This window comes from Bidens hawaiensis, unplaced genomic scaffold (genome assembly GCF_021521415.1).
Source record: "Bidens hawaiensis isolate Kalapana, Puna unplaced genomic scaffold, B.hawaiensis_p1.1 tig00004105_1, whole genome shotgun sequence".
NCBI classification, from domain to species: Eukaryota; Viridiplantae; Streptophyta; class Magnoliopsida; order Asterales; family Asteraceae; genus Bidens; species Bidens hawaiensis.
The window spans coordinates 1,006,725-1,030,965 of record NW_027491242.1 but is presented as its reverse complement, the minus strand read 5'-3'; the positions used below and the strand labels follow the sequence as shown (position 1 = coordinate 1,030,965).

The 24,241-nt window shown below is 35.0% G+C and overlaps 1 protein-coding gene and 2 pseudogenes across 2 annotated transcripts; 1 reads left to right on the top strand and 2 right to left on the bottom strand.

Moving 5' to 3' along the window:
* Nucleotides 1–4,990: 4,990 nt before the first annotated feature.
* Nucleotides 4,991–9,004, bottom strand: LOC143625416 (vacuolar-processing enzyme-like; annotated as a pseudogene). Its single transcript, XR_013152271.1, has 9 exons — nucleotides 8,657–9,004; nucleotides 8,102–8,267; nucleotides 7,849–8,005; nucleotides 7,683–7,768; nucleotides 6,724–6,923; nucleotides 6,591–6,639; nucleotides 6,283–6,492; nucleotides 5,485–5,685; nucleotides 4,991–5,385 (listed from the first exon to the last, which is right to left on the bottom strand). The product of XR_013152271.1 is annotated as a vacuolar-processing enzyme-like (transcript).
* A 757-nt stretch (nucleotides 9,005–9,761) lies between these two features.
* On the bottom strand, nucleotides 9,762–13,346 carry LOC143625415 (legumain-like; annotated as a pseudogene).
* Nucleotides 13,347–19,760: 6,414 nt separating this feature from the next.
* Nucleotides 19,761–21,499, top strand: LOC143625414 (MYB-like transcription factor ODO1). Its single transcript, XM_077095747.1, has 2 exons — nucleotides 19,761–20,362; nucleotides 20,792–21,499. The coding sequence occupies exons 1-2, from the start codon at nucleotides 20,100–20,102 to the stop codon at nucleotides 21,285–21,287; spliced, it is 759 nt and encodes a 252-aa protein (XP_076951862.1). The 5' UTR covers nucleotides 19,761–20,099; the 3' UTR covers nucleotides 21,288–21,499.
* Nucleotides 21,500–24,241: the final 2,742 nt, after the last annotated feature.

Sequence of the window (24,241 nt, the reverse complement as noted above, 5' to 3'; positions counted from 1 at the left end):
TGGTTGCCACTTAGCCTTACAAGTGATATATAAAAACTAAACAAAATCTACAGCGTTGGAGTATGTTATCTCCCCCAAATAAAAACGTTTAAAAAGAGTAAAAATGGGACGTGAAACTCACTGTTTGCGAAGATAACCAAAAAGATCTGAGAAAAGATGTGCGTCACAGAAAATCCTCACTAGTTTTCTATAAACAAAAACGAGATTTTCTAAGTATTTAAACTACGAGTGAGTCCCTAGACTCGACACATACAACTTATGCATGAGATGCGTTTCGTGTTTCGTTTGTGAAATAAGTGCGACTTGACAAACACGTTGGTGATACGTTACATGTGTGAACAACTACTTAAGTTTCAAATATTAACATTGTACATTACTAGCAATTATCCCCCAAAAGGGCAATTTGGTCAAAACATAGCAAACATCGATCGGTTATGCACTTTTCATGACAATTTAAATAATACAGCAGCTAAATTATCCATGCAGATTTTCACTCGACAAGATTACTCTTATTAATAAATTCTAACAAGTCAAATAAATCACCAAAAATCATCACATAAGCACACTTGAGTTAGGTTTCTAAACATATTTTTATTATATGTTTATCATATATGGTTTTATCACAAAGATCAAAACATCACAGAAAACACACAGCAATCATTATCATGCGCAACAGAATGTTATTTGTTATTCCCGTTAAACGACAATTCCAATAAATGCAAGACCAATTGGGTTAGATTCCTAACTCAATATATTTTCTTCCAGAAGTGGAGTCAACCCATTTGGTCTTGTAGTTTATGAGATATCTTAGTCAAAAACAGCCTAACAGCAGGTCTCCTGAATCAGCCTTGCACAACAGTTTTGTAAAATCATAAAAACAAACTTTTATACGTCCAAAAATTACAAACTCGGACTTTCCAGAAACTAGACTCGACCTAGAATATTGTAGAATCAACAATCTCATCAAAACATAAACTTAACATCGAGTTAAAGTCGCCTAAACACGAATTCAATAATCTGTCCAGCATCAGTTTTCATCAAAACTCAACAAACAATTAACCTATGAACTAACAATCATGCATGTAACCCTAATTTATCAACAAACAACATATTTAACACTTTATGGTTTATGATTACAGGTTTAATCATACAATTAAAGGATAGAATGGACTAGATATGGTGTTTATATTACCTAGTTAGCTTCTTGAACCTTCAAAACAACTTGTAATCCTCTTGTATGTATGTGTGTGTGCAAAATCGGTCAAGGGGAGGGGGAAGAGAGGCTGCCGTCGTGTAGGGGAGAGGGAGAGAGTGGAATTAGGGTTATGTAATAATATGTTGTTTATATAATTATTAAATATAATACATGTTACACTTTACCCCTTGCACTTCTAGTTACTCGATTTCTAGCACAACTTAGTTAATACCATTCATAATTAATGTCATACACGTAAATATAAAGTAACACATAACTTAACACATAGTTATCAAATACTTGTTCATGATATTTATTGTTCGTTCACCAACGGTTTGAGTCGACTCGTGTGTGTTTCGGTGAAATTCCGAAAGACTACTTGTGTGTGGATTGTCATGCGTCATTTAAAACCTAATTTTAAATGTAATGAGATATGTGTTACAGTTCGTGTGATCTTAAGTTGAATTAACGGAGTTCGGATTAACGGAGTTAACCTGAAATTGACGAGTGTCACATCATTCCCATGTTGAAAGAATTTTCGTCCCGAAAATTTGAGTCAAGTCGCGATGGGTGTCTGAAAAAGGCAAAAATTTTTCAGTTTGTCATATCGGACGAGATCGGTTTCTTTTCATTCTAGCCGGTTCTTGAAACTCGTTAACACTTTCTGCTTGTTCATCACTAGGCCCAACATCATTGGTTGGGTTATTTTCTATTGGGCCAATATTATTATGACGAGCTATGGCCTCATTGTTCTCTGCTAGAACATTTTCATTTGTTTCAAAATTATTTGGTTCATGTTGCATGGCTTCTGTTTCCCCATGCATGGCTTCAGGGACAACACTAACATTATTGTCTTCAGGGACAAAACTAACATCTTTTTCTGATATTTCATTTTGATTGTTGTTGGTGGTTGGTTCATGGGAAGCGTGCTGGTACCAAGGCGGTTGTTTGAAAATATCCGATTCTTCATTTTTAGTTTGTATTGCCATGCGGAAATATGTTTTCAACAAACTTTACATCCCTTGATACCACCATCTTGTTATTCTTGATATCGAATACTTTGTAACCCTTTGTCCCGTGAGGGTATCCCAAGAATATTCCCGGTCTCCCTCTTTCCACAAACTTGTCACCTTTCGTTTCGGTGCTACAGTAGTACGCAAGACAACCAAAAACTTTCATATGATCATAACTTGGCTTCTGGTTGTAAACGACCTCATGGAGGGTTACATTATTAAGGGTTTTGAATGGAAGTCTATTTATTATGTATGCAGCTGTTAAAATGTATTCACCCCAAAAGGTGGATGGCAAGTGCGCTTCAAATTTTAATGCCCTTGCGGTTTAAAGTAGATGTCGGTGTTTCTGCTCAACGACTCCGTTTTGTTGCGGAGTGTGTGGACATGTCGTTTCAAGTAATATCCCTTCTTTGCTATAAAAGGTTGTCATTCGGTTCGAAGTGAATTCCCCTCCATTATCACATCGAATCCTTTTTACAATTTTATTAAATTGCGTTTTGATCATCTTGTGAAAGGAAATTAAGCAATCACTTGCATCCGACTTATGTTTTAAATAAAAACCCAAACCAATCGACTAAAGTCGTCAACAATAGTCAAAAAATAGTTTGCTCTAGTTAACGAGGGCGTGCGATGTCTTCCTTATATATCACAATGTAAAAGTTCAAAGCAATCTTTTGTTTTAATAAAACTGGTAATAAAAGGTAATCTTGTAAATTTCGCTTTCGCGCATGAATCACAAACATTACCATCAGTTTTAAACGAAACAAAATCCAAAACGAAAGTTTACTATGTGAAGCATGCCCCAAACGTTGATGCCAAATGTCACTCATAACCGCCATAGCCATCCTTTTATCTCCTACCATCCTCATCCGGTACAGACCTTGTTGGCATTTACCCGTTCCAATCAATTTCCTCGAACTCAAGTCCTGCATAACAAAGAAATCCGGGAAAAAAGTTACTGCACAACGTAGATCTTGAGTTAAGCGACTAACAGATAACAAATTGCATGTAAATTCTGGTCATATAGGACGTCACGAATTTTGATATCATTCGGCAAAACACATAATCCTTTTCCTTTAACGGGTACCGATTCACCATTGGGTATAGTCACAGGCAATTCTCGTGATGATTCTATGTTACCAAGAAACGATTCAAAATTGTGGGTTATATGTTCGGTGCAACCCGAGTCTACAACCCATTTGTTACCCTCATCGAGTCTACCTGCCATGTTAGCCATTGGTTGAGTAACTTCCACATTAGGTTGGTTCTTTGTTGTGAATAGATTGATGAATTGCTTGTATTGTTCTGCATTCAACCCCGGTATAGGGCTTGACTCATTACGGCTTGGCTCGCCACCTGTAGCAACAGCCTCAACACATGCTGCCTTTGTCCTTCCTTTTTCTGCTTTTCCTTTTCCGGGCCACCATTCCGGATAACCTACTCGCTTAAAGCATACGTCGCGGTTGTGACCATCTTTCCCACAAAAGTCACAATGTTCCGCCTTGTCTACAATGATCCTTTTGTTATTTTTGGGCCCGTTTCGGTTCTGCGCAGCAGCAGCTCCATCTCATTTCATGAGGCTTGAAATGCAGCGGAGTCGGTGTTGGTTTTCTTCCCTGTAGACACAGCACGTTGTTGTTCATATTCAGAAACAAGACGGTATGCTTCTAATAATGTAGGAATGGGTTTCATAGCAAGGATCTGAGTTCTGATGGTGGAGTAATTGTTGTCGAGTCCGAGCAAAAACTCGTACAATCTTTCTTTGTCCCTTAAGTCGGTTAGCTTTTTGCTTATTCCACAAGTGCAGCCCGCACAAGAGCATCGCGGGACAAAAATGGTTGACCCGATCTCATCCCATAAACTTCTTAGTTTTGTGAAATAGGCCGACACAGAGGACCCATCTTGTCTAGTTGAAATCAACAGTTGTTTCAGTTCGTATGCCCTAGGGGCACTTTCTTTTCCGAAGCGATCTTTCAAATCACTCCATATCTCTTCGGCAGAATTAGCATACCTCACACTAACTCTTATTTCTTTCTCCATGGCTGTAGTTAGCCATCCTCTAATCATGGCGTCACAGCGTAACCACGACGCATGATTAGAATCTTCAGTTTCTGGTTTCTTCAAGGTTCCATCGACGAAACCAACCTTGTTTTTGGCGAACAAAAAAGTCTCCATCTCTTGGACCCAATCAAGATAGTTGTTGTCATTCAAGGCTTCATTAACATGCATTTACCTTGGATAATCAGAGGGGTTTAGGTAGTATGGAGAAGTATGATCAGCAGCAAGGTTTATTTGGTTGGTTTTGGTTTGGTCTGCATTTGCCATGGTGAAACAGTAGGCGGCTGTGTTTAGGGTTTTGAAAATAAGAACGAGTTGATTTTAAAACCACGCTCTGATACCATAAAAGTTTGGTATCTTCAATAATGATGTATCTTTTCAGTTATCACATACCAAAGATTATATACATCAAAAGGCTTAAATTAAGCCGAAGATCAAGGCGAAATAAGAGGCATTACAATCAATAATAAATACAAATATTGACAAAATCTTTTCCTACTTATATAGTTATCGTGTCGCGTTCGGGTTTTTCACAACATGTCATCGTGTCTTATCATGTCGTGTCCGACATGTTATGACAGCCTTCCATACATTCCACACCCAACGTTCATATTTCAGGCACTAGTGGGCTCGCTCCCCCCCCCCCCCTCGCTGGAGGGCTTTATGGTGTTCGGTAATGAAATGGTCACAGAAATGGGCTAGCATCCCTAACTCACAAACCACAACAAATAGTCTAATCCTTAATCTACCTTAATAGGAACTTCATTGATATTCACATCTATGTAAAAAACACACAGAAACACACCGTTTTAACAACTTCATTAATAGTCAAGTCGATTATTTATTTTCAAATGCAAACATGCAAACATATACTTGAAATAAACACCATCAAATATGCTGATATTGCAAGTAAACACATGTTAATTATGCTTGATAAATTTAGACACTAAAATCCCCATTGCTAGCATATGGTCCGATGTTCTTCCCAGCACAAGTGGCAATAATCACTTCCTCAACCTCAGTCATCTCAACTTGGGTATTGCAAATGTTTGCAAAGGCGCGCATGTGCTTCAAGCCGTCTTCAGTCAGCAAGCCACAATGCTTCTCAAATAATCGAGTCTTCACAAGAACATTTCTCATTAATCAAAATGGCCATATATATAGTACAAGTTGAAAAGTTCCTAGTTTAAACATTATCATGGTTTAAGTAAAACGTACCATTGATTTAAAACAATCCCAATCATCCACTACCGGTAGACCATGACCTCTAGTCGGACGAAGGATTGAACGACCCTTTTGTGGTCCGAAAAGTAGCACCCCAATCATGTCGACGCTACTATCCAAATGTGACATATGCCTCAAGGTCTCGGTTATCTTTTTGAGAGATTCCGCTCTTTTGGATATTGGTGATCTCTTGTACTGCACAATTTAGGGAACGTGTGAAGTCAATATAATTACCAACCATTAACCGACATAAGTGAACCCGTCAGTTTAGTTTTATTTCTCATTTGTTGTAGAGATTCAACTTTGCATGTAGTCAACTCCGAAAAAAAACCCAAAACCTAAATTGAACTCGTTAAAGTCGAACCGAACCCGTAAGCAACATTAGGGTTCATGTTTATTTGACAATATTTGTTTTTCTAGCATTAATCGATTACTTTTTTTATTTGGATCATTTCATTGAAAAGTTTTTTATTGAACTTATAAATTATAATTTTCGCCATTTAGAAATTAATAAATCATGTAACCTAAATATTTTAGGCCTAAGTGTGTAATAATTAACATAAAAAATATACGCCTTGGTCCAATATATCAAGCCCAAATGGCAAAACGAAACTAAACCAAACCCATAGTTTAAAGAAAACCAACTGGTTTTTCAACAACACAAAAATTGAGTTTTCGGTTCTTCGTTGGGATTGAGCCAGAACCGACCCATGTAGTGCACAAGGCATCGTGTTATGAAAGATGACATTTTTTGTTAAATTTATACTAAACAAACAAATCACAATTACTTACTTTCTGACACAAGTACATAAGATCCGCGTCTCTTTGATTTACAGCATTCGTAATCTTATTAAAATGATTTCGATTAGCCGGTAGGTTTGCAGTTGCGGGATTGAATCCTTGATACAGATAGACCTTCTCATATTTTATGCTTTTGGTGCCAAATTCCATCACATGAGAACCATTAACATAAGTACCATACGTTGATGTCCTGTCCTTCACCTATACATGAAAATGTGCCAATTTGACAACAATATTAATTTGTTCAAAGTATATGATACAATTGTTCATGGCCAAATGCTTAAAGTCTAGTCTCAAACCTTGTTGATTTGTTGCTCAAGTGTTTCTTTCTTCAGGTTATGCGTATCGCTGGTTAAAACAACAAATAAAACGTTCATTTATGACTCGCTCAACAACCATATATATATCGTACTATATGTGGACTATAAATACCTGTCTTCCAACCAAGCGGTGCTAAATGTATCTCCCAAACAAACCTTATACTCGGGTGGGGAAGGAGGGATCGTGTCTGGACAATAGTATATATAACTGAACTCTAAGGCATTGGTTGAACTTATGGCGTATATGTTGAGATCGTCAGGGAGCAAGCCTATGAAGATGCTTCCACTATCACAAGCTTCCAAATATATTACCTACAATATACAATTAACCTTCTTGATTTGAGACAAAAACATATTTCTCTATGGATAAAAGTTACATATAAATAAAATTACACCACAAGTTTACTTATTTTCCTTTAAACAAGGTATATATATAAAACTATCATCTTTTGATCGATGCAGTTCTAACTAATGAGATGGCTTTGTAGCCGCCCCATCTTTTAACATGTTTGCTTCCAACGATCCTCGACTAACGGAAGCTTTACTTCGTTAGTCTCTGGTCGCCGGAAAACTCAACATTTTCGTCCCAAACCCCTTTGAAACCTTTAGGAACTTGTTTTAGTAAAAACACCAATTATTGAGGCCGCAAGAACCCTAGGTGGTGGTCGCCAGAAAACTCCTTTTTCATGTGGAAATTGTCGGTGGTGGTGGTGGTGTTCATGATGGTGTTCAAGTGGCGGCGGTGTTGTTCAGGTGGAGGTTGTTGATTGGTGGCGGTGTTGTTCAGGTAGAGGTTGTTGATTGGTGGTGGTGGTTGTGTTCATGTGGTGGTGGCGGTGTCCAGGGTGAGTTTTCCGATAAAAAGGGAGTTTTTAGGCAAAAGAAAAAACATTAGTCTGGCGGCTGGAGACTAACGGATTTACACTTCCGCTAGTTGAGATTGTTGTTGGAAGCAAATATGTTAAAATGTGAGATTGTCACCAGCCATTTCGTTAGTTAGGGCCGACAACGACTAAAATATGATAGTTGAGATTATTTAAAACCATTATACAATATGAAAGTATGCATTACCATCTCTTTGTATGTGCCCATAGCATGCTTCTCTTTCAAGACCTCAATGAAGTCACTGGCGATAACATAAGGCTTTTCAGGCATCCCTATAACCAAAATAAGACTAATGACCACTTATTCGATCTTACTAACTCCTTTTGTTGAGTGAATTTTATTTAACACTCACCTAACGTTCCAGCCCCTCCGTGATCTGTGTAGTAAAGAAAGATTCGATCATTCCGCTTGCTATCTATAACCTTTCCACTTCCACCTCTCACCGCACTTTTGTTACCAAGAAGCACCGAGTAAAAGTTTTCGGCTGTAACAGCGTCCCCGGTGTAGTCCTGTAATAACAAGTGTACTATTTTAGTAACATATTTTGATCACTTTATTTCTTAACATATTGCAATATCACAAGATGTATATACATAGCAATGTACCTTTGGTACTCCGGCATAGACGTCCTCGCCTTCTTGGTGATTAATAATTACACCTGGCCTCGGATTCTCATCACTTGTCGCAATATCATCGTACATGAACACGACAATGTTTTCGTCTTTCAGGCCTCCTTTTTTTAAGTATTTGGTAAGCATGACACACATTTGCCTGTGGTTAATGAAAATTTATATTTCCAAAGGTAATGTGCATATAATACCAAATAATTTATTGTTAATGATATTTATGTTTTTTAAAAGATAATTTTAAACTTATGTTTGTACTCTGTAGACAAAATTAAATACATATTAAGGTGACTTACAAAGTAACTAGCGGATAAAACCTACGCGATATGGTGTATGTTGAAACGTTGATAAATATATGCATGTCGCAACGACATATCCAAAATATAATAAGACGTACATGATGTGTTAAAGATTGTAAAAGTTAAACAAACTGTTATAAATTGAAACATTGAAGCAATTTTGATACTTTTTATGTTTGTGCTTCGATAACTTATACATTATCACACACAACTCGATTTTTAATAATATTTACACCTGATGCTGGTAATTTTTGTAGTCCTTTGAACCAGCCACAAGTAGAGCCCATCTAGTACCAGTCCCCAACTGGTCATCCACCTCATCTTCCAAATCCACAGCTGACCGAATTAATGGATCCCAAGTCGAACCCGAACCTCTTTTCGAAGCAGCTCCGTTAGGTAGTGCCACCACTGTTATCAATACAAGAATTAGCAAACATATTACACAAGAGCCAGCCATTGAAACCGAAAGCCCAAGGTGTTTGGAAAAAGTGACAACTTCAATTCATTACAATGCATACATATATATATACAAGTGTACAAAAACATGTGAACTTATATTCATTGCATTGCAACCATATATTCAAGTGTATAGTAAGATATATGCATGCAAAGATAACACCACTTGGCAAAATGTGAACGCCAAATGGGATATCTAACATTTGATAAACCACATGCAAAATCAGTGTTTAGCATATCTAAAGCACCTAACCTATGATTGGTTCATTTTGTGGGTCAATTTTGTTTTGTATTGCATCTAGACTACAAGGTGAGAGGTTTTTCTTATTTTTGTTTATTTATTAGTTGTTTTTTTATGTGTTGAAGGTGAATAATGTTGTGAAATGTTAAAATCATCTCAACTTATATTGAATTAACTTGCGGACCTAATGTCTTATTCCAAATAACCCAAATTCAAGTTTAAACCCAACTACTAGATTTAACCCACTTGCTCTAGCGAGGACAAAATTCGGTCGGTATCAGTTTAATTAGTTTATTTTGGTACCAGCACTCGATATAGCAACAAGAAACGAGAAGAGAAGACCCAAAATTAAATAATAAATAAAGTTGTAATATACCCAAATAGTCATCGACACATGTTTTTTTTAGTTAAAACCGAATGAAAAGTAAAATAAAAATAAAAACCCATGAAAAAAAACAAATTAAAATAAAATATAAGTAAAGGTAAAACACTAAACTGGACAGGAGTGGTGGCATTCGAATGATAAATAGTTAGATCAATCATTTATTTTCAAATGAAACATGAGACATATACTTGAAATAAACAACATCAAGTATATATGCTGATAATGCAAGTAAATTACACATGTTAACGTTTGATAAAATTAGACACTAAAATCCCCATTGCTAGCATATGGTCTGATGTTCTTCCCAGCACAAGTAGCAATAAGCACTTCCTCAACCTCAGTCATCCCAACTTGGTTATTGCAAATGTTTGCAAAGGCGCGCATGTGCTTCATGCCGTGTTCAGTTAGCAAGCCACAATGCTTCTCAAATAATCGAGTCTTCACAAGAAAATATCTTATTTAACAAAATGGTCATATATATCGGGTAAAACGTACCACATATTTAAGACAGTCCCAGTCATCCACTACCGGTAGGCCTTTACCTCTACTCGAATGAAGGATTGAATGACCTTTTTGTGGTCCGAAAAGAAGCACCCCAATCATGTTGACACTGCTATCCAAATGTGACATATGCCACAAGGTCTCAGTTATCTTCATGAGAGATTCCACTTTTTTGTATACTGGTGATCTCTTGTACTGCATAATTTAAGGAGCGCGTGAAACTTATATAACCAACTATTAACGCGATCGATATAAACGTGAACATCCCAAAACCGTTGGTTTAGTTTTATGTTTTCTCAAAACTCGAATTTGTGGTTTGGATTTGGTTTTGCGTGTACCCGTAAAAACCAAAAAAAGAAGAAGACCGAACTCAACCCGTAAAAACCGAACATAAACGAATCGAACCAGCAAGCAGCATCAGGGTTCATGTTTGTTTGAATTTATTTTTTTCAGCTTAATGTTAATTGATTGATTTATTTTTGTTGACGGATTAAATCGTTTAATCAAAATGTTTATCAACTTGTTAACTAATTTCTATCGTTTAAGTGTTAAGTAATTTGTAAGATATTAATAAATCGTGTAACTCAAATATTTTAGGCACGAGTTTAATAATTAAATAATCATAATGTAACAAAAGAAATGATCACAAAAGTGTCAGGTTCAAATTCATTATTTTGGACCCAATGTTTCTCCTAATTTTCAAGCGCAATTGCCCAAATGGTAAAACTTAAACCGAACCCATCGTGAAAAGCAAAACGAATAGTTTTCAAAAACCCGAAAAATTTTGGGTTTTTGGTTTGGTTTGAGTCCGCCCTTATAGTGCACTTATTAGCACCATTGTGCCATAACAAACCAAGGTGTTTATATTTAGTAATTAAACAGATAAATCACATTTACTTACTTTCTGCCACAAGTACATAAGATCCGCGTCTCTTTGATTCACAGCATCCGTAATCATATTATATTGATTCCGATTAGCTGGTAGGTTTACGGTTGCAGGATCGAATCCTTGATATAGATAGACCTTCTCATATTTTATGTCTTTGGTACCAAACTCCATCACATGAGAACCGTTAACGTAAGTACCATTCATAGATGTCCTTTCCCTCACCTATACACGAAAATGTGCCGATTTAATAACATGTTGAACTACTCAAAATATGTAACACATTTGTTCATAGCCAAATGCTTAAAGTCATGTATAGTCTCAAACCTTGCTGATTTGTTGCGCGAGTGATTCTTTCTTTAGGTTATGCGTCTCACTGTTAAACCAACCCATAATTAAAAATGTTCAATTAAAACTAATGAAAAACCATAAGTGTACCGTACCATATGCGGACTATGCATACCTGTCTTCCAACCAAGCGACGCTAAATGTATCTCCCAAGCAAACTGTATACTCGGGAGGGGGGGGGAGGGGGATCCATGTCCGGACAATAGATTATATAACTGCCTTCGTAGGGCTTGGTTGAAGATATGGCGTATATGTTGAGATCGTCGGGGAGCAGGCCTTCGAAGATGCTTCCGCTTTCACAAGCTTCCATATATATTACCTACAATATATATATAATTAACCTTCCAGATTAGATACATAATCATATTTCTCAATGGAACATCACAAGTTTAGTTATTTTCTTTTAAACAATATGCAAGTATGCATTACCATCTCTTTGTATGTGCCCATGGCATGCTTCTGTTTCAAAACCTCAATAAAGTCACTAGCCACAACATAAGGCTTTTCAGGCATTCCTACAATCAAACTAAGACTCATGACCATTTTAATTCGATCTTAATTACTCGTATATATTCTCGAATGAAATTCTTTTAACATTCACCTATCAATCCAGCCCCTCCGTGATCCGTGTAGTAAAGAAAGATCCGATCATACGGTTTGCTATCTATAACCTTTCCACTTCCACCTTTCACCGCATTTTTGTCACCAAGAAGTACCGCGTAAAAGTTTTCTGCTGTAACAGCATCCGCGGTGTAGTCCTGTAATAACAAGTGTACTATTTTACAGGGCTGGCTCCGAGAAGACAAAATTTTTTTGGGCCAAAGGCCAAATTTTTTTCGGGACTTAAGTAAAAGAACAATTTTATTGGGTTTAAACAATTTAATTTTAAATGGGCTTACTTGATTATAATTTGAGTTGTGTAAAAAATTTTTTGTATAAAAATAAGCTTAAAATTGTCTCATATAAGATAAATCCACAACCTTTTGGTTAGTGGTTATATAATTGTGTTGAAATATTGATTATACATTTTTTTTATAAAAATCCATATAATTATTTTTGAAAAAAATATATTTCGGGCCTAGCAGGGTGTCGGGCCTGTGGCCGTCGACTACCCCGCCATGCCTCAAAGACGGCCCTGCTATTTTAGCAACATATTTTGATCACTTGATTATCTTAATGGCATTGAAAGATATATATGACAATGTACCTTTGGTACACCGGCATAGACGTCCCCGCCTTCCGGGTGATGAATAATTACACCAGGCCTCGGATTCTCATCACTTGTTGCAATATCATCATACATGAACACCACAATATTTTCATCTTTCAAGCCTCCTCTTTTAAGTATTTGATAAGCATGACACACATTTGCCTGTAGTTATAAAAAATTTTATATATCTAAATCCAAGGGATATATAAAATTTTCGTTAAGTTAAACCTAATTGTTTTAGCACATTTTAACTTTTTCCTTTTTTTTTTATATTTATAGCCAACATTCAATATCTAATATAGGGTTGCAAAAGAATCGAATCAAGTCGATCAGGCTTGGCTGGGCTCGTTTATCTTAACGAGCTTAAATGTTGATCAGCTCATGTACTACTTGTAAACAGCTCGAGCCAGCTTATTCACTTTTAATTTATTTTTCTTACAAATATTGATATATCTAAAAACAAAAAAAAAGTGAAAATATTTTGAACATACCATAATGCAAAATTTATAAACAAGTTCAAAGAAATTATAAATCATGTGTATTAAAATTTGGTAACGAGCCAACGAGTTAACTAACGAGCGAACCAACAAGGTTAAACAATTTCATGTTAAAAATACACATTTAATTTTGAATTTATGTGTCTAACATGACTTTCGGGTTTATGTCGAATAACCTGATGCCGATAATTTTTGTACCCCTTTGAACCGGCCACAAGTAGTGCCCATCTAGTACCATTCCCCAACTGGTCATCCACCTCATCTTCCAAATCCACAGCTGACCGAATTAATGGATCCCAATTCCAACCCGAACCCGAACCTCTTTTCGCTGAAGCTTCATTAGGCAGTGCCACCACAGTCATCCATACAAGAAGCAAACATATTATACGAGAGAGAGCCATTTGGAAAAAAAAATAAGTGACTAACTTCATTTGCAATGCATGCATTTATATGTATATACATTCAAGTGTACAAAAAGAGAACATGCAAAACTAGAAAGATAACAACACATGCAAAATCAAATTTTATTGTAACTAGTTTTTTGTTTTTTTGGTATATGTGTTCTAAACATAAAATTTATTTGGCCATATTTGATGAACCAATTATGCTAATTTTCTTTTTGGCAGGAACTTTATTTACTGACTTTTGACTTTTGTAATAATCAAAACTCAAACTATTCGACCATCTATCTCGAATTCCAACTTTTAATTTTCATATTATTTTGAAATAAATTTGTTTGATATTGAGTTGAATTTTGGTGAAACAACAAAAACTGAAGAATAGGGATGTAAGGGAACCAAACGTTCGGCTGTTTGTTCGGTGAAAAGTTCGTTTATGTTCGTCCGTTTAATAAATAAACTGGACGCGGACAAAAAAAATTTGTTCGGTAAGCTTACGGGGCGAACACAGACAAGGGTTTCATTCGTTTAATAGTGTTTGTGAACGTCCGATAACAGCCGTCCGATTAGGTCTGGTAACATCCGTCCGATGAAGTCTATTTTTATGTTGAAATTCCTTGAAAAATGAAGAATTTGAAGCTTGTATCTCATGAAACGTTAGAAACTTGTGAATTTTGAACACCAAAACATTATTTTGATATGATTGTGTGTTCGGTTATTATACTAAGTGTTAAGTATTTTTGGATATCATGTGTTGTAATGTTAATTAGTGTTTATGTTAAGTATTTTGATATGTTTATCACTAGTCGCTAGTTGGGCGGTGGGATGGGGACTAGCGATTCGGGATTAATCGAGATTAATCGGATCGGGCTTTAATGTATATTCTTCAGTTTTATACACACACACATTTTTATATGTAGTTTTCAGTATTATATATACACAAACATATTTTGGGACAAAAATTGGTTGGAATCGTGCTGGAAACCGCCGGATTCTCGCTAGATACCGCCGGCTTTTGTAGGAATTACGCCGAAAACCGCTGATTTTGGTTGGAATCTCGCTAGAAACGGTTGATTTGGCCGGATTTGACCGTTGACTAATTAATTAGCCGACTAGCCCAAAATTAATCGGTGAAGTGAAGACTAGCGATTAATCGGGATTAATCGGTGCATAGTCGGGATTTTTGCAACAATGTGTTTATGTTTGTTTGTCTGTTAACGTCCATTAGTGTCCATTGGCGTTCGTTTATCAATTAGTGCCCGTCAGTGTTCGGTTGTCCATTATTATCCATTAGCGTCCGTTTACAATACTAACCAACGAACACGGATGGACTCAATTCCTTAATGAACGGACACAGACACGATTTTTCATTAGGTAGGGTGTTCGTGAACCGTCTGTTTGTCCGACAAAAACTTTACAGACGAACACGGGCAAGGTCTCATCCGGTTCGGTTCGCTCCGTTTACAGCCTTACAGAAGAATGTAAAAACAATTAGTTAAATGACCTTTGGAGGCGAGCTATGTAAAATGTAAATTTATCCATGAACTTGGGCTTTGGAACTAAAATAATAAGTTAAATGGGCTGGGCCATTGAAAGAAAGACAAAATTCAAAATTGGGTTATTTTTCTAGAAATGTTCTCTCCACAAACCATAAATATAAATATCCACGTGTGACAATGATACCTTTTTTGGTTTTTGTGGTTGAGTAGTTCGTTCCCGTGATTATGACCAGGAATACGGTTTGGTTACTTGTTGAAACTTATCAAGTACTATGGTCCCATGTTGTCGGGGCTAGTAAACGATAGGCGACAACAAGTATTAGGTATTAGGTTGAATATAATTATATAATGGAAACATAATTTCGCAGAATTAACTTCATTTTTATAGTTCAATTTCGACTACACACATTTACAAAACCAAGTGGAGAAAGATATAGCTGGTAGATAAGCTAAAGAAGGAAAGAAACGAGAGAGAGAGAGCAAAATATCTTATCAGGAAATGAGAACGAGTGGTCACAAACGGTGCAAAATAAGAAGCAGAGTTACATTCACATTAAGTTTTATGAACCTTGACTATTGGGTTCATATTTATTTTGTGACATTACTTGATTGGGTTAATTGTTGAACGGGTTAAGTAGAAATGTTATTCATATTTTCTTGAATTTGAACACATCTTACTTATTATTACACATATTTTTTTAACAGGTAATCTATTTTACTCATAAAATACACTCGTAAGTATTTAGTTATTTACACTTGTCCATAATAGACCCATGGACCTCCCAATAACTGGAGGCTTGCCTCTCCCAGTAGGCCACAAACACAAGTGTTTATTACACATATATTCACTAATTTTTTCCTCAACTTCTAAAGCCATCATATTTCACTTTACTTAACTTAAACCAAGTGTAAATGCATAAACCACCAGTCATTGAATGGATGATGACATCTTGTCCTTGAAAGGCACTTGTAACTAAAAAGGTTTTGAGTGTGTGAACCCAACATGGTGGGTTAATTTGTTCACCAAAGACTTGAAGAAAAATTCAAAATCCCACTAACCATACTTTTGAAAATACTTACTCCAAAGTGCATGTTTTCTTTACCAAACTCTCCATAAGGTTTGTAAAAAATCTTCATTGAACCACTCATCATGGACTTGAAGCTTGCCTCTACACAATCCATCTCTAGTTGAAATATTACACTTAAAGTTGGAATCCTTTGAAAATGTTGATATGTACTTTGAAGAAGAAAATGTCACATGTCCTATAGCAAGTATAATATTAGATCACTCTAGATTAGCCGAAAACACATATATTTAAATTTAGTAAAAGTCGGCTCGGACCAAACCGTTTAAACCCTCTTAAAACGAAGTTGAATAACTTGTGTTCCATTAACACATTAATTAATTAATTAATTTATTTATTATTATTATTATTATTATTTGTTTGTTGGTGACTATAACCTTAATTTCTCAAACTAAAAATCCAGTTTGTATAAGATGTTTTACTTCATAGGGCATGAGTTTTCTAGTGCTATTGCCTTGAAAATTTAAGTAAACATGTGAGGTGGCATGGTGTAATTGGCTATTCAAATTAATAAATGTTAAAATTGTGCATAATGATCATTGTTCGCCCCATGGACCCAACCCAAAGGCCCATACATAGCGGTGTTTCACGACTATTCAGGTTGGCTGACTTAACGAGGATTGTTGCCTCATAAGTCATGCCCTTACTAAGATCATAATCTTTCATTATGCTTATTATTATTATTATTATTATATATATATATTCGTACGTGTGTGTGAATTATTATTCTCTCTTTTGAAGCTCGTAATATATGTTAACTGTACTCTCACTTGGTATCGCGCAAACTGAATTTACAACTGGAGTTAGTGGTATTATGATGTTGAGAAAATGGATCAAAGTAAAAAACAAATTCAAGTTTATCACCTCTTACAAACAAAACACGAATAACGAGAAAATTTCACCGGTTCCTGTGAGAAAAGTCAGAAAACGAATCTGATTATGTGTTCCAAGTTCTAAGGCAATAAAAAATGTTGAATCCCCAACTGTATTTATATACTTTTAAAACCATACATATGCTTTGATCCCATTAGAACAAAGACGTTTTGATTATAACTTAAGCTCTCCCAATTGTGAAAGTAGAACTACATACGCAAATGATAACTTCTAATTATGTACAATTATGTATCTAATAATATGGGAACACCAATTATTCATTCATTTTGCATTCATTATCTATTTTCAACTTGTGAATTTGTCAAATTACATTGTGACACGTGTAAACAACAACATTTGATTAACATTACATTAGCCAAATGAATAATAATTTAATAACTCGAATTATAAGTCAATAATATGTTGTGGTATAAACAAAAACCTTGACCATTCAACTATAATAAATTAAATATGTCTCACATGGTTTATTTATTTAAGCTAGATTAGTTATTTAGTTCATAAATCAACTTCATGTATTATTTTATCTTATACATGATAATGAAACGAACGAATGTTTTTATAAAATATAGTCCACAAAATTTATGCGACTATGTCAAATCCAATTTCACACGCAATAGTCACTAATTAGCTATACATATTTGAAGTGTATATATAACAAACCTTGCATTACTCATTTATATAGGTTTATACACACACTTAAAAAGAGCATATACTCATGCAATACATAAAATAATACTAACTTTATTGCTGTGCTGAGAAATATTTCTAAAAATATAAATATAACATAACTTGAATACATATGTGCCATGCTGCAGTGCGCTCATATAATGTATATATGTGTGAACCCTTAGGGGGGGCAAAAAGTGAAACTGCACTAATTTTGACGTTATTTTACTAATCCCGTGAAAATAATGACTATTTATATCCTTGAATCCCAAGCCCCCATGGTCACTTTTGACCATGGGGGCTTGGGATTCAAGGATATAAATAGTAAGTGACCATGGGGGCTTGGGATTCAAGGATATAAATAGTCATTGGCAATCATGTTCACATCCGTGAGTACACAACGAAATACCAAGCCACATCTACACCATGACACCTAACGTGGCATCCAAACCACGATTACACAGTATAATATATAGGTTTAGAGAGAGAAAATTAAAGTGAATATTATTGATGACGAAAGAAGTGAGGTTATGATCATAAAGCAAGAAAGAGAATACTTGCTTAAATGAACAAAACGAGCTACCATAAGTTTGTATAGTTGATTGAAACTTTAACAATTGCACATATTGTTTCTAAATTAAACCCGCAAGTTGTATCAAGGGTTTTCGGTTGGGTAAGCATTTTACTTTTAAATTACCAACATGACCCAAACTTAAAGAGAAGCTTGTATGTTGATTCGAATCTAAGTTTTCTAATTTATCTTTTTCTTTTTTGTCTAGTAATAGTAACATTGTTGTAACACGTTAAAACCCTTTTTCTTTTCTGAAAATATGTAATGAAAAATTAATTTCAAACCAACGAATATATTTTTTCAATATCAATGTTTTTACATGTAAATACCACTTGATCTTACATTTACATTTGGTCACTTGAAAAGATTTAAACGTTGACTGTTCTTGTACAAGGCGCACACCGTATCACCATGTGAATATTAGAAAAAAATAAGGAATATAATATCATATTCATGTCAATTTTGTGGAGGATAACGGGTCAAATCATTGAATATTAAAAACCACATTATATTCATGTCAATTTTGAATATGAACGGCTTTAAGAAAAATAGTTGATTATAAACAACGAATTTATGTCACAATGTACACTACAAGTCTATAAACTAAGTTTGGTATGTATGAATACTCTCTTTTAATACAACAACAATAATTTTAAACATATATACTTTTTAATTTTTTATAAACTATAACTTGACTTAATACGCTTCACAAAGTTGTAAATTACTTAATTAAAGAATTACATTTTGTATAATATTGCTAGATTAGACCTGTATATTATAAAAGTTGAGTAAAGAAAATATTAAATAGATTGTAATGAAAATTTATGAATTATAAAACACTATTTATAAACTAATATATGATTGAAACTTGAAAGCTAGTACATATAAATTACAAAAACTTAAGTTATACATGATTGAGCCTTTCTCATCACTCCAATATTATAACCAAACAACAGTTTGTGTATGTGTTCCTATGGGCATCACCACACAATGAATGATATTTACTTTATTCGCTGTATTTCCCTTGTATATATTTCGGTTATCAGATCAATGACAATAATTAAACATTCGACAGTTTACATGGTATCAGAGCTTTGTTATATTTTTCAAAAGAGACAACTTCATAAAATAGTAACCAAGTTTCAAAAATATTTCAATTATGTTACTCAACTTTAAAAAGTGTTCCAATTAATTCACTCAGGTTTCATATTTTATTAAATTAAAGGTATAAACATGTTTTTTAGCGTTTTTCTTTTTCGTTTCACATATAAAATCTTTTTATCTTTTTTTATGTTGACGTAGTGGCGACGTAGATTTTATTTTTTATTTATGAATTTTAAAATAATTAACGTTTTTTTAATTTTTTTTTAAATATAACTACATATATTGCAAATTCCGACTCCCACATCTTATCTTCCATTTCTTTCTTGACGCACAAAAAAATCGGTAAGACTCGCTTTGAAGATTTAGTGACCCAATTTGAGAAAAATATGCATGAGTGACCTAATTGGAACACTTCTGAAAGTTGGTTACTATTATATGAGGTATTCCCTTTTCAATACTAGCGCCATCTCCCATTCTTGATCGATCATCTTTCTGTTCTTGATCGGACCCTTGATCACTATTAACATCAACCAAAAATCATTCCTATAAATATGCACTCTATATATATACACACAATATACGTATGCTAATAGACAGTATATACTGTTATTGCACATGACAATGCAAGTAATTAATTTGGATAATAATATAATCAAATAAATATTTTGTGTTGTATGACGTATATATATCACCGGTCTATGGTCATATCTTTGGATTCTTTACACATCAACTTTTACCATCGAACCATGTTGCGGTTCACCCGTATCTTTCATGTATTCATGGTGGGACCAGCCTTGTACTATAATCTCACTCTACCTCCTTATATGTATATATAATACTTGTAGGTTGGTGGTGGTACTAAAGTTGGTAAGTCATAGTTTTTATTGCTTTTAGTTCGTTTATTAGGTGGAGGTTGGTGGTGTAACATCTAAGTAATATGGGAAGACAACCATGTTGTGACAAACTAGGAGTGAAGAAAGGACCATGGACCGCGGAGGAAGATAAGAAACTCATCAAATACATCCACACCAACGGCCCATGTTGTTGGCGAGCCCTGCCTAAGCTGGCAGGGCTCCTTCGTTGTGGCAAGAGTTGCCGCCTCCGTTGGACAAACTACCTTCGCCCGGACTTGAAGCGAGGCCTCCTAACTGAATCGGAAGAACAACTTGTTATTGACCTACATGCTCGCCTTGGTAATCGGTATGCCGCCTTTTGCTCTCTTAATCTTTTCTAAAGGTAATGAGATTTTATCTTAAAATTCTTGAACATGATTTCATAATGAAACAGTTATGATCATTCAAGATTTAGTAATATTTTGTACCACTAGGTATCACCTATGGGATATAAAAAAAGAATTGTTTATCTTAAAACCCAAGAATATGTGTCAAACAAGTAACATACTAACATGTACAGATTGGTATAATATTCGAGTAGTAGCAATAGAATAGATGATCATGAAAAAAAGTTTGCACTTGGACAAGCTAAACAAATTTGTAAGCGGAAAATATTAATGATACGAAAAGCCGAATGTCATATTCATTGAGCGTGTGATCATTATTATATTTTAGATACTTTATAAACAATTATATCTAATAAAGTATTTTGTTCGTTGTAAAATGATATCATTAGGTGGTCAAAGATTGCGTCAAATTTACCAGGTAGAACAGATAATGAGATAAAAAATCACTGGAACACTCACATCAAGAAAAAACTTCTAAAAATGGGAATTGATCCCGTCACTCATGAACCGCTCCCGAAAGATATTCAAACTAGTGAAACATCATCTTCTTGCACTAAACAATCTTCAGAATACAACCTTTCACAATCTACCGAAACTACAAATAAGTCAGAGATCTCAAACGAGAAACCGGCCGTTTCACAAATCGAAAACAATTCATCCATAAACAAAGATGATGACGAGATGCTATTAAGTTACCTCTTAGGCGACAATGAGCCTCTTTTGCTTGATGCGTCGGATTGGGAATCACTTGGCGATGATAAAAGGTCCAAGAATCGTACAAGTGTGTTAGCCTCATGGGACGACTGTGCTACATGGCTAATGGATTGTCAAGATTTCGGAGTTAATGATTTTGGGTTGGATTTCCTTGCAAACGGAAACATATGAAATCGTTAATGATGTGTAAAGAATCATGTATAAGTTAATTTTAGGTTAGTATTGTTTATTTTGTCAAAGGGTTTGTCTTTGGATGGTAGAAAGGAATTCAAATGTAGCTCCGCACCATCTAGGATTGTCGAGGTACGTTCATCAAAGATGTGAATGAATATTGTAAATTATCAAAAGTTAAAGGGGTCTTCATAATTATGGAAACCTTATGTGTATTATTTTGTAATACATACAATAACTCAGATTCTTACAAGTGCAAGTTAAAGGTAGAATTTGTGATTTTGTGTTAAAAAAATTGCTCTTCCGAAAAGCTATTATTTCATCATTTTCCACAAGACTTAGAAAATTTTGCAACCGTGTGCAAAGCAGTTCAAAAGTCAAAAGCAGTTCAGAAGTCAAATTGTGCAACCAAGTCATTTTTTTGTTTGCCTGCCAATGTTGCTTACTAGTTCTCACTTGCTAGGTATTTTAAATTTTTAATATCATGTAGATTTATGTTTTAATATATATCTCTTGATTATTTCTCTCATAATATTGCTTAGAACATCTTGATGATAAGCTTATACTTTTGTTCTTTGCTAAATCAATCTTACAATGATTCAAACAATTCAAGAGAAAACGTGAGATTAAGTTAAATGATAACACTTGTTTTGCTTTAAGAGAACTTTAGAATTTGTTTTCAGTTTGGTTTGTGTCATATTGCATCCACCCAAAACCAATGGCAAAGAGCCTAAGATGTAGTACATCAATGTTTATGTTCATGTCTCTAGAATACTCATAGCATGGGCAAAGTTTATGGTATTTCATGGAAGTTGTAAGGAGACTTCTCTAGGATTCCCATTCCAAGGAGGTCATTAAGACTTGTATGCAAAATTCACGAATTAATAATGAGCGTCTTGCTGAAAGAAATGTTACGTGAGTTCATGTAGTTATTATCGTATCCTACAATAATGAGCGTCTTGTCGTCAACCTACAATAAATTGTCTTTAATTGCCTAACTTGCTTCGTTGTCGCGAAAGCTGTGTCACTTGCACAAATACTCCTTATATATAGCTTGACTTGTCATGTCTATGTGTAGTACCATAGTATTTCCTAATAGGACTTCTTAATCTCAGTTTAACATTCCATCCTTATGAAACGCTTTGAGAACGTTAACGTGAAAGATAAGTTAGAGCTTCGATTTTGCCTAGTTGACATTAATATGATACACTTCCTACATATCACCAGTAGCAAGCCTTCATACCTACTAATTAATCTCATCTACAAGCTCACACCATCCCGGCTTCCCCTATTTTCTAGCATCTAGTCTACCTTTTCTAGTGCATCGGTTCTTACCAAATGTGAGAGTTACTATACACGACTCTCTGCTGCGTGGTACCTTTCTGGAGTTTCCCAATTATTTAGGAGTTGTTATGGATAATTATTTCTTTATTGCAGTAGTGTTGGGACTCCATAGCACGGGCATCGACTTATCTAGATATTATCTATGTTGTTAGTAAGATTTCTCAGTATCTATAGTCTATAGAGTCTAATAGAGATCTACTGATAAAACATTATATTACAGTCAAGTGTATTCTTTAGAGGTGTTCCTTATTCGAATCAGACTTGAAAAACTCTAAATTCTATTCGAATCGAATTTCAAGGTTCGAGTTCGATTTTTAAGTACTTAAATTCAATTTGATTTGATTAGACTTCAGAATTATACATACACATATGACGCACCACTAGTCGAGTGTTGTGGTCACTTCCCTGATGAGTATTATATATAAGGACAAACCCAGTGACGCCTATATCTCTAGTGGGACACTACATGTCTCTCCCAGGCGACCTAGCTCAAAAAACGACCTCGTGAACTGTCCTTTGCGTACCTCTTAGTCATCGGTTCCTGCATCTTTTATTCGTTTGTGATGGCCCATCAGCGGCTCACCGACAAACAATCTTCTCGATGCATTATCATGTGTTAATAGTTCTAGGCTCAGCTGATTGTTAAATGTAGCCTAGCCCACAAATTAAACAAAATTAAGCCCAATGATCTATTCCATAATTAGTTGTTCTATTGTGATTTAATAGCATTAAGCAGTTTTACAAAAATTGCTTTCCAACACCAACTTAATAATTAATTTTGAATTTTATAACGTACATGATACAAAACTGAATCAAATAATATATTTTATAATAATAATAATAATATTAACTAGCGTGTTGCGCGAGTAACCCGAATATCAAAACTTGGGAACTCACTGTGGCTGCAAATAATGCCAGAACTCGGCAACGGACCCAACACAAAGGAACCACCCGTACCTTCTCTTCGAGTCATCGCTACTAACAACAAAATGGACTTTACTATGTTTTTATTAATCAGGCTTACAATTTCCATTGTGGTTGCACTAGGAACCGGTTGCCATGTGAAAACACAAAGGATTTCACATTACCATCACAACTATATCGTGCCAAACCAACAAAAGCTGCACGTTCTAATGCGACATCATGGCCTCCGAATATTTTCGATCAAGCTCAAATAGCCATTATATTATGCTATATATAATAGAAAAAGTAACGGCTACAATGTAGTTTGTTGAAACCAAATTAATAAGGACCTTGTAACACACAGTTCTCAGATAAGCTTTGTTAATCATCGATCATCACCGATTTCATACCATATATCAAAGGGTTTAGTACCATTTTCAAATGAATTCAAAAACCTCTTAGATAAGCTTTGCTCATCATCACTGAGCAATTTCATACTTTTAAGGATTTATCAACATTAACAAACAACTGAGGTTTGGTTCACCGTCATCAAATCAAACAACAGCTAGCAGCCTAGCATCAAATTACTCAAAAAACCTCTCGGGTGAGCTTTGGTTCAACATCATCGAGTCAACAATCATATCAAAAATCAAAGTTAATTGTTAAAGAAACAGACCATCACAGCCTCGCTGATGGTCATTTAATTT